At 38.5% G+C, this 12,301-nt stretch overlaps 1 protein-coding gene across 3 annotated transcripts; it reads right to left on the bottom strand.

Moving 5' to 3' along the window:
• Positions 1-449: 449 nt before the first annotated feature.
• LOC116034260 (coiled-coil domain-containing protein 149-like) lies at positions 450-11,823 on the bottom strand. 3 transcript variants are annotated; one of them, XM_031276839.2, is made up of 13 exons: positions 11,597-11,823; positions 10,499-10,660; positions 10,312-10,350; positions 9,191-9,298; positions 8,805-8,921; positions 6,813-6,985; positions 6,245-6,317; positions 5,971-6,055; positions 3,536-3,683; positions 3,347-3,423; positions 3,184-3,219; positions 1,448-1,513; positions 450-1,350 (listed from the first exon to the last, which is right to left on the bottom strand). In XM_031276839.2, exons 1-13 carry the CDS (start codon positions 11,645-11,647, stop codon positions 782-784), a joined length of 1,704 nt encoding a protein of 567 aa, XP_031132699.1. In that variant the 5' UTR covers positions 11,648-11,823; the 3' UTR covers positions 450-781. The 3 variants fall into 3 exon arrangements, with proteins under 3 accessions (XP_031132699.1, XP_031132700.1, XP_031132701.1); XM_031276840.2 differs by having other exon boundaries at positions 10,499-10,642; positions 11,597-11,822; XM_031276841.2 differs by lacking the exon at positions 3,184-3,219.
• Between the last annotated feature and the right edge of the window lie 478 nt (positions 11,824-12,301).

The following is a 12,301-nucleotide window of genomic DNA, read 5'->3' as shown; positions in this document are numbered from 1 at the left end:
TTAACCCAAGGCATCTATTATCAACAGTAGTGTCACTTTCTCCAAATGTTTTCATTATTCATAAAAATAAATAAAGTAACATCATATTACGAATGCATCACTCGTCCTTATGTTTCTGAGCAGTGTTACCTAGGCCCGCCGCTGCAAAATTATTATGGCCGCTGTTTCAGAATTTTATGAAATGTCATGAAGTTGCAATTATACGACTCTGCTGAGCCGTCTGCTCTACTGAACTCAAAACGAACGGTTGTCCACACTCTCTCCACTGTGAGGATGAGCAACTGGAACAGAGATAGGACGTCAATCACACTCAAAGTCCGCTCCCATGGAAACTGCGCTCAAGTGGGTCCCACTGCGAAACATTACAGCTATAGTAGCCTGGAAAATAGTGTTATAGGGCACTGAATTTGATGAATTCACTGTTTATCAGACCACAAGTGAGACAAGATTTTGCTAGCTAGCGCACCCAGCGGCCCCTGTGCCTCCCTCCCCGCCGCTAGGAGATTACTTTGCTGGGAGGAGAGTGGGTGGCAGCTCCGGAGACGGAACTTCAGTTAGCGGCTATAGCAACTTGAATTTAGCCAGCACAGCATGCTGGTGGTCAGTGGGTCTAACCTGTGTAACAGCAGTAACAGAAAGTTTGCTGATCTGGCAGGGAGTCAGGGCGGTCCGGGATCAGCAAACTTTCTGTTAACCCTAACCCTTTCCCCCCCTGCTGAAAAAAACCCTAGAGGAAACACTGCTGAGGATTTCTCCCGATGCTCTGCAACATGTGAGCGGCTCATGAAAGACTTGATATTTCCTGACTAACACAAGCATCTGTCCCATCTGAAAGCTCTTTCTCCTGGTTTGTCTGGAAGTCGGCCTGCCCTTCGTCAAAAATTGCAGTGGCAGCACTGGATATTGTGCTTTTGATTTTTTCCTCGGTTTCAACAGTTTCCACCCCTTCTGTGCATTCATCGGAGTCATTCTCTCCTTCTCCTGTGGGGTCAGAGTTCTCTAAGGTTTGCTGTAAATGGCAGAGGTCTGAAGGATGGTGTGTGGGAGAAGAATCACTCATACACTTCTCTTCTTTTGACGGGTGACTCGTTAAATCAGTTAAATCAGTTGGTACCTGTGATTGACCACTTTCATGACACTCTTCACTGTCTGGTGTTTCTGTCTGAGGGCTGACTGGCTCTTCCTCAGCTGACTGGTACGAGATGTTCAGCGGGCACGTCTCCTCGCTGGATGGGGTCTCCTCAGGAAGGTCCTCTTGACGGCCTGACACAGCTGGTGGTCCACTCTCTTGGATTGGGACTTCTGTGGAGCTCTGCTGATCGACAGATATGTTTTCTGAGCCTTCATCACCTGTAAGAATAGAAGATATAAGAAATATAATCTCACCTACACACAGAACAATAGATGGCATACATGGACAGAAGTATAAGTCACATCGAATATTCACCTTCCTGTCCATGAGGCTCTGCTGAGTCAGCCTGTTGAGTATGCAGGATGATAGTGTCTTTTCCTCCTATTATGACAGAACATAATTCAGTGTAAACCTTTATAAAAGCAGTAGAAATTCAGTCATCTGTCTACCCTGGTGAAAGTAACTAAGTGCATTTACTTAAGCACCCTACTTATGTACAATTTGAAGATACTTGTACAATATGTACAGTATAATAAAAATAAGCCCCACCTTTACCAACTGCAACATGAAAGGTCCCATATAATGCTCATTTCCATTTCATTTTTAATTTTCATTTCTACTGTTTACATGCTTTAATGTTCAAAAAACATTATTTCACCCTCTGTCTGAAACGCTCGGTTTTAGCACCTGTCTCTTTAAAGCCAAGCTTAGACAACAGGAGTATTAAAATTAGGAGTGGATATCACAGTGTACCTCACGATACCATAAGATACACGATACATGGATCATGATACCCATAATATCACTATACCAGTCCAAACTGTTAGAAAACAGCACAATTTCCTCAAACTGCTGTCCGCCATCCTGTTGAAAACCTTAACTTGTGTTCGAGTTTCCCTCATTCGTGTGTTGAGCACCACCTTGAGGAGCCATGAAGTAGCAACGCTGGGAGCAGGGACATCTATTTAGAGCGCCTTATTTTATTAATTAAAATATCGACATTTGGCGCCAGCGTATCGTAACGAAGGACAACGATATATTGCCTTTTGATATTTTTGTCCCACCCCTAATTAAAATCCTAACTGATTGTGAAATCAGGTTGCAACACACATAAGGACAATCTTCACAGATACAGAATTTGAACATGATGGCGCATCACACACTACAGGATATTATTAAAATTATCAATGCACCACCTCACGTGATCTCTCTCACGTGATCCCATGGGGAAGCAGATGTACAACAAAATCAAGACTGACGTGGTGCGACAACTAGCTGTAACGTTAATAATGCTTTGCAGTGACAAAAAAGAAACGCGGAGGCAAAATGAGTGTGAATTAAAAAGGGAGACGCGGTTAACACGGGTTATCTGTGCTTGGTTTTTCAGCGAGAACACGTTTCCCTCTCCTGTTTACTGTTGCTTGGCAACACCGTCAGCTGCTGCGGGACTCATTGGCTATTGTGAAAGTACTGACTTAATCATACAGATTTGAACTCCTAAATATCAAACATGTTTGAAATTATTGGGTCAGCCTCAATGCGGCTGTGAACAGTTTTGGAGGTTTAAGCTTGGCTCTGTAAACCGTTCACATTATCAGATAATTTGGGCCAAACTTTGGTACCAACCCAGGTCCTGGACCAGATTTCTCCGCTGATTATCGGACAATGAATTGGGGATAAATCATCCCAAAACTACTGTAGTCTGAGCCCGTCTTAAACCCCCCCATCCCTGCTCTGATTGGTCAGCGTTTCAAGGTCTTCCGCCATTTGCGCTGTCATTGCAGCCGGGGAATTACTGGAACGGCACTACAGCAGCACTTTCTACCTATATGTAGTACTTTTACTTGTAAAAGAGTATTTATACACTTTTATTTGCTATTTTTACTTAAGTAAAGTATCTGAGTACTTCCACCACTGTCTGTATGTTACTACTTAAAACTCTGTATAGAAATAGAAATGAGTAAATGTCATTTGGGTAGATAAGAGAAGAAATGGAAGAAGATGAAGTTCATAGGTTGAACGTAGTTAGAAGGAAGCGAAAAGGAACATACTTCCAGATATTCCCAGAGACACATTATAAGTCAGGCCTCCAGGTAGCAAGAAGCAAAAGGAAAGAAGAAAGGATAAGGAATGTAAATTATTGTAAACAGTGAGAAGAATACAAGCTTCAATGAAACACAATAGTCTCAGGATAATTAAAAGACTTATGTTCACCTGGCAGGCTCCATATTCCAGACATTTCTAATGTTTTTAGTTTCTTCTCCAGTTCTGCTACTCGATTTCCAAGAATCCTAAAGACAAAAGGCACAAAAACAAGGAAATTCACATGTTTTGTCTGGCATCCAAGTTGTTGATATGAACAAATTAGAGTGTGTACAGAGTGTGAAGTATGAGATTGAGTACTTGTTGATTTGGCGTTGGTGCTGAATCACCATGTTCTTCTCGTGGATGGTTTCCAGCAGAGCTGTGGCGAGTGACTTAAGGTCTGAGATGGACTGAGGAGTCACCGGCAAACTGCAACCGTTTTCTTCAGACAGTAACAATTCCTTCACTGCACACACATCGTTAGTCACAGTTAAAGCACAGGCACTAGAGGCACAGGTCACATTTTTTTGCCACCAATTGGCCGATAAAGGCCGATAAACGTTGAATAAACGGCCTATAAACGGCCGATAAACGGCTGAATTTTGGTTCGGGGAGCGCCATCTTGTGACGACGCAACTGTGCCTGCTTCAGTAGTTACCTGCTTACCTCGTTTGGTTAGGCTAAAAGGTTGTTTGAAAACGGTCAAATCTTACGGTAAGGGAAGAAAAAAAAAACGGTCACAGGTAAACAGAGCACGTCCTCACAAGATGGCGCCCCCGTACCAAAATTTGTGACAACAACTTCACATTTTCTCGAGTCTGTTCAAAAAACAGAGCAGTACCAAGAACTCCCAAGGAGCAATGCAGCAAGCAACGTTATCTTACAGTAAATCTAAAAGGACAACTTAAATATGCAATGTAATTATACCATCTGACTATCTGCCTTTTTTCTTTCATTCTCCGCTGTCAGCTTCACAAACTTGCCTTGCTCCAATGCGTCTTCAAGTGCCTATTAATTGCAAATAGCTTCAGTATTTGTTCATCCCGTTTTTTTTTGTTTTTTTTGGGGGGGGGGGGTTCTAAAAATATGAACAGTGTGTCATTTTGACGTGCAATTTCAGTTTTGTGTAATGTGATAATCGTGGATTGTTATGTGTAAAATTGCAAAAATATCATTCATTCATGCATGACGGCGATATAAACCTAATTCACTTCAATAAAGAGAACTATATATGCTATTCTTGTCATGAGCATCAAGGCGTGGCGGCGCTGCGGTGCAAATTCAATTCATGTTTAGTACATGTTAACTCAAAGATTCATAGAAAAAATATAAACGTTGGAGGCCATTAATCGGCGCGCAAAGTCCTTGAAATCCATTCTGCAGTTAGCATCATATAGCTATGGCAAAAAGAAAACAAGGCAGTTTAAGTGATTTTGGTTTTACTAAGAAATTGTGTAGCGATGACGTTAATAGCACAACCGATTCACCTGCTGCAAGCCCTGTTAGCACACCTCCCGCCGGGGTGACAACTCAAGAAGAAGCTGAAGAAATAATGTCCTCTCTGGCTGAAGATGGTGGTGGTAACAGCTCGTCAGAGGCCAGTCACGATCCTAACCCCTCTTGCTCCTCTCTCCCGTTAAATTGGGACAGCCAGCAGTGGAGAGACTGGAAGAGCCCATATACATGGCTGTTTGTTAACCCTTGTGTCGTCTTTAACCCTTGAGAGAGATTATCTATTGATGGAATAGCTGACAGTATAACGCCTTTGCATCTTGAGCAAAGTCACACTTGGCCATTGGCTGCATCCTTTGGTTTTATTCAGAATAGATGCAAGTAACAGCTGCATGTTTTTCACTTCACCTTTTCACATTTTAATAGTAAAGTTCTTGTTGTTTATTTTCCGACTGGAGGCAATTCCAGGTGCAACTCCCAATACACTTTTGTTTGCAGAGTAAAGTTGAAGCTCAAACAGAACATGTTAGAGACCGTTTCCCTTGCAGGGAGATCACAAACTAAAATCTAAGTGTTGCTCCTCCAAAAGGCCTCAGGCAATACTGTAACTACAGTCTGCACACATTGTGGACACACAGCACTTTGTTCAAATGCTAACACTGGCAAAACGGGTAAGAATGGAAGCTTGGGGTGTGTCGCTTAGGCCTAATTGAACGGAGGAATTATGGTATTCTCCGGTAGCCTGAGTAACTTTAACCGTTGTTCATGTGAAATTTTAAAGATAGCCTGATGCTTTGTTTATAGACTATTTGTGGGTGGCTGTTTGCTGTTTGACCTATCAATTCCTGTCGATAAAGTATAATAGGGTAAATCCTGTATAGTGCATACACTTGTAGCTGTTATGTATCTTTGTAAGTCACTGTAAATCGCAAGCGCACAATCCACCGTTTCATTTGCGTTCTCCATAGTGGCTGACTAGCACGGCAATCCGCTTGTTGTACCAACTTCAGTATACATGTTGCTTACGCCAAACAGCTTATATAAGTGTCCGGGTGAAACTCGTGCTTGTGGACTTTGGTTCCACATTATGTGCTAAATCGGTGACTAGAAAGCATTAATGCCCATCCCCTGATTGCGTATTTTTACTGAATATCGGCCGATAACGACATCCCTTACACACACACACACACCATATGCTGTCTACGATATAAGGATTTATAAAAACGTCTTTTCCTTGTTTACATTTTGTGACATTGCACATACTGCAGTGTGATTTTTTTTTAATAAATTATCCTTCTGACCTTGTTTAGCAGAGAGCACCCCAGTCAGTGCACTGCTGTTGGGTTTCCCACAGATTTTAGAGGTTTTCCTACAGTCCAGGGCACTCTGAAATCAGTGAAAACCATTACTAAGCATTAGAGGGTTGTGTTTCTGAGAGAAGAAAAAAACTTTAATAAATCCACTTTTTTAACATTTGCAAAAAGTTCGCTCTCGCTCGTTGGATTAAGAAACAATTCAACATATTTAAAATATAACTGTAGGAGTAAAATATTGAAGAAATAAAAATGTAGCTACCTTGTACTTCACCAGGTTTGTTTTGAGCAAATTGATTTCCTCTTGACGTTGACAGAAGCGTTCATGCAAATACCTGAAAGATTATTTTCATCCAAATCCCATTATTAAATCATTAAACCTCATCAGTTCTATCATCAATCTGTTTACTGACTCAGCAAAATCCAAATATCATTATGTTGTAATCTCATTTATTTTACAGCTAAATATACATTATATATATATATATATATATATATATATATATATATATATATATATATATATATATATATATATATATATATATTATGTTATGTTTATTTAGCTTATATATAATTTTAGATTTTGAAATTTTAGACTTTTTGATTTTTTGAAACCCTGTATATGTAGGTATATATATATATATATATACATATATATATTGAACTAGTCAAGTAGTAGTAGTAGTGTTTCAACAGGATGCTAGACTAATGCAAAACTTAAGAGATTGTTTTTGGTTTTTTTTAACTGTGGACTAATTGCTGCAGATACTCTGTTATTTCTAACAGCGAGGAAACAATAAAATATCTTTAAAAAAAGAGTAACAAACCTGTTCTCCATGCAGAGTGCATCTATGTCTAAAATGCGTATCTCATCGTTGCCCAAAATGTGGTTCATTTCCATATTAAGACGGTGAGCTTTCTGCTGAAACACGTCGCGCTCTGCTCGTACGTCCTGAAGCTCGTCTGTGAGCGACTTAACGCTGTGCTCCAGTACCTCGTTCTACAAAACACAAAACACACTGTGTAAGTACAGAAACTTGGATTAATGCTACGCATAGAATATTTCATCTCTCAACTCATATTTCTCTATATTTTTGACTAATTGAAGAAAACCATCACAGTAGTTGTATCATGTTTCACTCGTCTCCAGAAAACGCACTTTTACGCAATATTTGGCACACTTTTCCATTATTATCATATCTTCTTATAAATATTTCTATCTATCTATCTATCTATCTTTTTTTTATAATTATTTTTATTATTTCCATCAAGATGCAATACATATATCAGCATACTGTGTAATTTCATACTTCAAACAGAATACATTTCCTACTGGTATTAATATTCTTCTACTCCACATTTTTGACACACAAACCCAAACACACACCAACAATCATTTTGACACACAAATCCACACACTTCCACCCACCCGTCCCCACGCACACACACACCCACTTGGTTTCCAGCTCTCAGTCACCATACCTAGTTCCTATTTTTTAGCCATTACATTTACAATGCTTCATATATGTCCTGACACACCTTGTTGAATTGTTGCCTTTTATTCCGGTCTTCAAACATTGATTTTTCTATACTTAAATAGTATTTCATTAGTCCCTTCCATTGTTGTAACGATGGGGCCTCTGTATCCTTCCAATACTGTAAGATTAATTTTTTATATAGCAAGGAGGAGAAAAGGACCATCCATCCAATGGAGTATTTTAGCTTGTCTGTATTTTGGAAGATACTGCTCAAGACTGTGAAATCGATTTTAATTTTACAGGTCTTGGTCATCCATTTTTGGATCTATACCCAACCCTTACAGATCTTCTCAAATTCCCAGAAAGCGTGTATTATTGTCTCCTTATGTGTGCCACATTTTACACAAACAGGGGTGATAGAGGCATCAAATTTATTTATTTTTGATTTAGCGTAGTATATCCTTGTCATGAGCTTGTATTGTATGAGACGCAGATTATCATTGGTGGTAATGGTGTTGGTTATATTTAGGCAATCTTTCCAGGTTATATCAGAGTTATTTATTTTAAGTTCTTTGTTCCAACCTTCATATATTTTTTGGAGAGAATAATTATCTGCCTGTGCTTCTATAAGGTGTCTGTACACTTTCCCTATTAATTTCTTGTTTTCTCCTGGGTTTAGGAATAGCATCTGAGTAGCTGAGGGTTCAATAGACCTATTATAGTTCAAATCAAAGTTATCTGTAATCCAGCTCTTTAACTGAAGATATCTAAAACGTTCCTTATTAGTTAAATTGAATTTCCTATCTATCTATCTATCTATCTATCTATCTATCCATCTATTTATTTATCTATATATATATATATAATAAATCTGTCATAGATATATGAAGTTGTGCACTTGTGCCTTTGAGAGAGCCTCCGGTACTTGCATAGTGTCTGTTCAGAAGAAATACTGACTCTTTGTTGAAAGTATTGGTAATTTTTCAAGCAAAAATGCTAAACATTTAATGGTTCCAGCTTCTCAAATGTGAGGATTTGCTGCTTTTCTTTCCAATTATTTAATTCATTTTCAATAATTTTGAGGGTTTATTACTTCTTTTTTTGCAATGACTACTTTTAATACTTTTAGGACATTTTCCTCATTATACTTACATTCTTTTACTTAAGTAATATTTTCAATCCAAGACTTTTATTTGAGTGTTTTTACAGCATGGTATTAGTATTTTCTGTAGGCCTATATGTTGATGGAATGCTGTCAACTACAAGCCATTAAATGAAAGTCACCTGAATTTTTCTAAACAAAAGAGAGAAAGCAGCAGACAGTCAGCCCCTTGTTCTCACCTGCTTTCCGGCTCTTTCTAACTGTTTGACCAGATCCTCTCGTTCATGAGCAGGGAAGTGTCGAGCGCCAACCTCCTCGTCTCCCAGCCTCTGTTTGGTAATGGTCATTCGTAAAAGCTGTTGCGACGGAGACACACAGTCACATTTTCTGCACAGTTTTACAGTATGTGATTCTGCTTTATTTCATCTGATAAACGTATTTCGTTGCATTTAGATACACTTGAACGCTACTCACTTAAATCAGATTAATTCATTTCATGACAACCAAAACTAATAATAGGTAATGTTACGTTGGAGATATATTCAAGAAACACAAAGATGAATAAACATACATTATAACCTATTGTATTGCAACTTTCAGTGTAGCTCACAGCATGTCATGGTACCTTGTTATCACCTTGAGCTTCCACCAGTCGTTGTTTTAGCTCCTTCACCTCCTCAGAAAGTTGACTGCTTTTTTCTCTGGAGTCTCTCAGTAGCTGAGCTAAATTCACCTAAAGAAGACATGAACGTACATTATTGACATTTAAAGCTAAACAGAACAAGATTTGTTTGTAATTATTCCCTCATCCCTTAACCTGAAATGATAAAGGGGGCAGCAGTTGTGAAGAGCATCCCAATCACCCTGGTAAATGTGTCCTTCTTGCCCAAATTAAATGATAGGGTTGTTATAAACTCTGGCTGCAGTCAGTGATTCAATAAATACTGTTGGTATGTATTACTAAACTGTGTACAAAGCAGAGTTGGTCCACCTGGAGACAGCTGTGATTATTTTCCCCTGTGAATATTTTAACTTACAACTTAAAAGACCAGACTCGTCCATAAACACACACACACACACACAGTGTGCACATAACTGAATTCTGGGTATTTAAGTATACTTACTTCTGCTGCAAAATGCAGTATTAAGGAGCCCTTTCTAACATATTATTTACCACATTATACATTTTTGTAAGACAGCGATTAGGCCTGCATAAGTCGTTATAAAATCGCGATCTCGATTCACCCCTGTTCGCGATTTCATTTTTAAATGACTTTGAATTTTTTTTTCTTTTTCTTTTTTCTCCTTCAATTAATTTATTGAAAGCATTTGACATTAACATGTTTTAATTATGTAAATACATGTTCAAGGAGTTCAGATAGAGCCTGTATCAGGGCCATATTTAGATCAATGTGTTATATGTCACTATTTTTGTTAGCCTACTGTACTTAAATGGCCAGTATGTACTTTATTGTCTTCATTTATTGAAGCCTCTATGTTTACAGGCTTGTGGTGGTGCGCAATGTGCTATAGGTGCCAAAGAAAATCCATGTTTGGTACTGCCAATTTGTTTTGTTTTGTCATGTTTCATGTGTGCAATAAACATTACACTTCATGAGAAAAAAATCGTGGCAGAGAATCATGATATCAATTCTAAGCTAAAAAAATCGTGATTCATATTTTTCCCAGGATCGTGCAGGCCTAACAGCGATGCACAAAGAACATCTGCAGGTTGACATCACTTACTTGATTCCTTTTCTCAGGAGGCAGAGAGGGATCTCCATCCTATTGGTTGTAAAAACAACAAGGGAAACTGTCATTAAATGCAACATCTCCAACATTTAATAGTGGACAACAGCCATTTTTGATCTCCATTTTTCTGCCTATTGTAAAGCTCATGATGCATCTTTCCGACTGTACTAGTTCTACTTACAATAAGTTCTCTGTACTTCTTCTTGAGTCCTTGGTGTCGCTCACGCAGCTGGTTGGCCATCAGTTTGTACTGATCCCTCTCCTGCTGGCAGGTGTCCAGCTCCTTCGACAGAATCAGAAGAGCTTCTTTCTTACTCTCCAACTTCTGCTTACAAATGAGGAACTGCATGTGAGAACAAGTGTTTCACAAGAGAGAGAAAAAAGTTAAAGACAGTGTTTTGTGAATATTGAATACTGGCTTGGTAGGTTCTATCATGGCATCTGTTAAGGTAGGGAAATTACCTTTTTAGGAGCCCTGCAAATAATGATTATTTTTATTACTGATTATTCTGTCGGTTACATTGTTTTATTACAATTGCCTATTAGATGTCGGAACATAGTGAAAAATGCCCAACACAATTTCCCAGAATCCAAATATATTCTATTTGCAATCATATGAAACAGAGGGAAGCAGCAGATCTTCACATTTGAGAAACTGGCATTTTTGCTTAATAAAATAAATACCTGATTAATCAGTTGTCAGGGCTGTTGTCAATTGTCAGTGAAAATATGGCGTATAATTTGTACAGCAAAGTTTTCAATCATGCTTCAGAGTAATATAACAAAAAATATCCCAAAATAGAACAGTAATGTCAGTCATAAGTATTATTTGCTGTTACTACATTATGCTGAATCTGTGTAAAACATGGACATGAGGGTGATCATACATTCATCAAGAGCTGTCGTCTAAATGTATTAATTGTGACAGAGTAGTCTGATAACCAGTAAAAAGCCAATACACCTGCAGTCAGGTACATATAGTTTTACTGTAGGCTTCATCTCATCATCTTTGTATGGCACCGGGCTCTGCAAGTGCAAATATCTAGCCTACTTCCTTATCCACAGGCTGAGAGAAACCAAAGCTGCTGAGATTTAATCCTCTTTACTCAGTTTTATTTAAACAACCTCTTTAACTGTATGTGGCTGCTAACAGGAGGCGACACACAGCATTTAAAGAGTGTGAAACGTCACCGATTTACGCGAATGTTATAGCATGGTGTACAAACATGAGTGGATAGAGAGTGTATATTCTCTCTCTGCGTCTTTCGAGTCGTCTCACCTCGTTGACCAGCGCCTGCCAGTCGCTCTCGCTCCTCCGGGACGGATCCATCTCTCCGCTCGGCAGGAAAACAAATCTGAATAATGACGCAAGGTAGTTTTCAATCAAGCATCACCATGTTGTGATCAGATTTAAGTGAACATTTGCATCATCAACACGGATTAGCTGATCGAGGAACACACGAGCTGCATCACTTCCGTCCCCTCCCGACGTCAGAGAAGCGTCACGACGCATTTGGAAACCCCCGTAAATGTAAAATTGGGAACTAAGCACAGCCTGGTAACGTATCTCAGTCATGGATGTATACGGAGACCTAAATTGTTCAAAAAAAGAATTAGCCTATTTGAAATTAATAGGACAATATGCCATGTGTAATCATATTAATATGATCATATGATCAATCATATACATTTATGATTTTACCTGCTTGTCTGCTGTTTCCAAGGTCATTAACCAATGTTTGACCTGCCATACTATGAAAAAATGCAGGATAAAATAACGTCAAAGTGAGGTGAGTTGTAAAATGATTTTGATTTTTTAAAAACAATTTCATGTGTGTATATATATATATATATATATATATATATATATATATATATATATATATATATATATATATATATATATATATACTGCATATATTGCATTGTTTCTAAATTAACAGATTGACCAACAATAAATGTGGTAGTTGTATAAAATGTTGTG

The sequence above is a fragment of the Sander lucioperca genome, chromosome 4, assembly GCF_008315115.2.
Source record: "Sander lucioperca isolate FBNREF2018 chromosome 4, SLUC_FBN_1.2, whole genome shotgun sequence".
In the NCBI taxonomy this organism is placed as follows: Eukaryota; Metazoa; Chordata; class Actinopteri; order Perciformes; family Percidae; genus Sander; species Sander lucioperca.
Note: the sequence above shows the minus strand (reverse complement) of the source record. Positions and strands in the feature narration are given on the sequence as shown.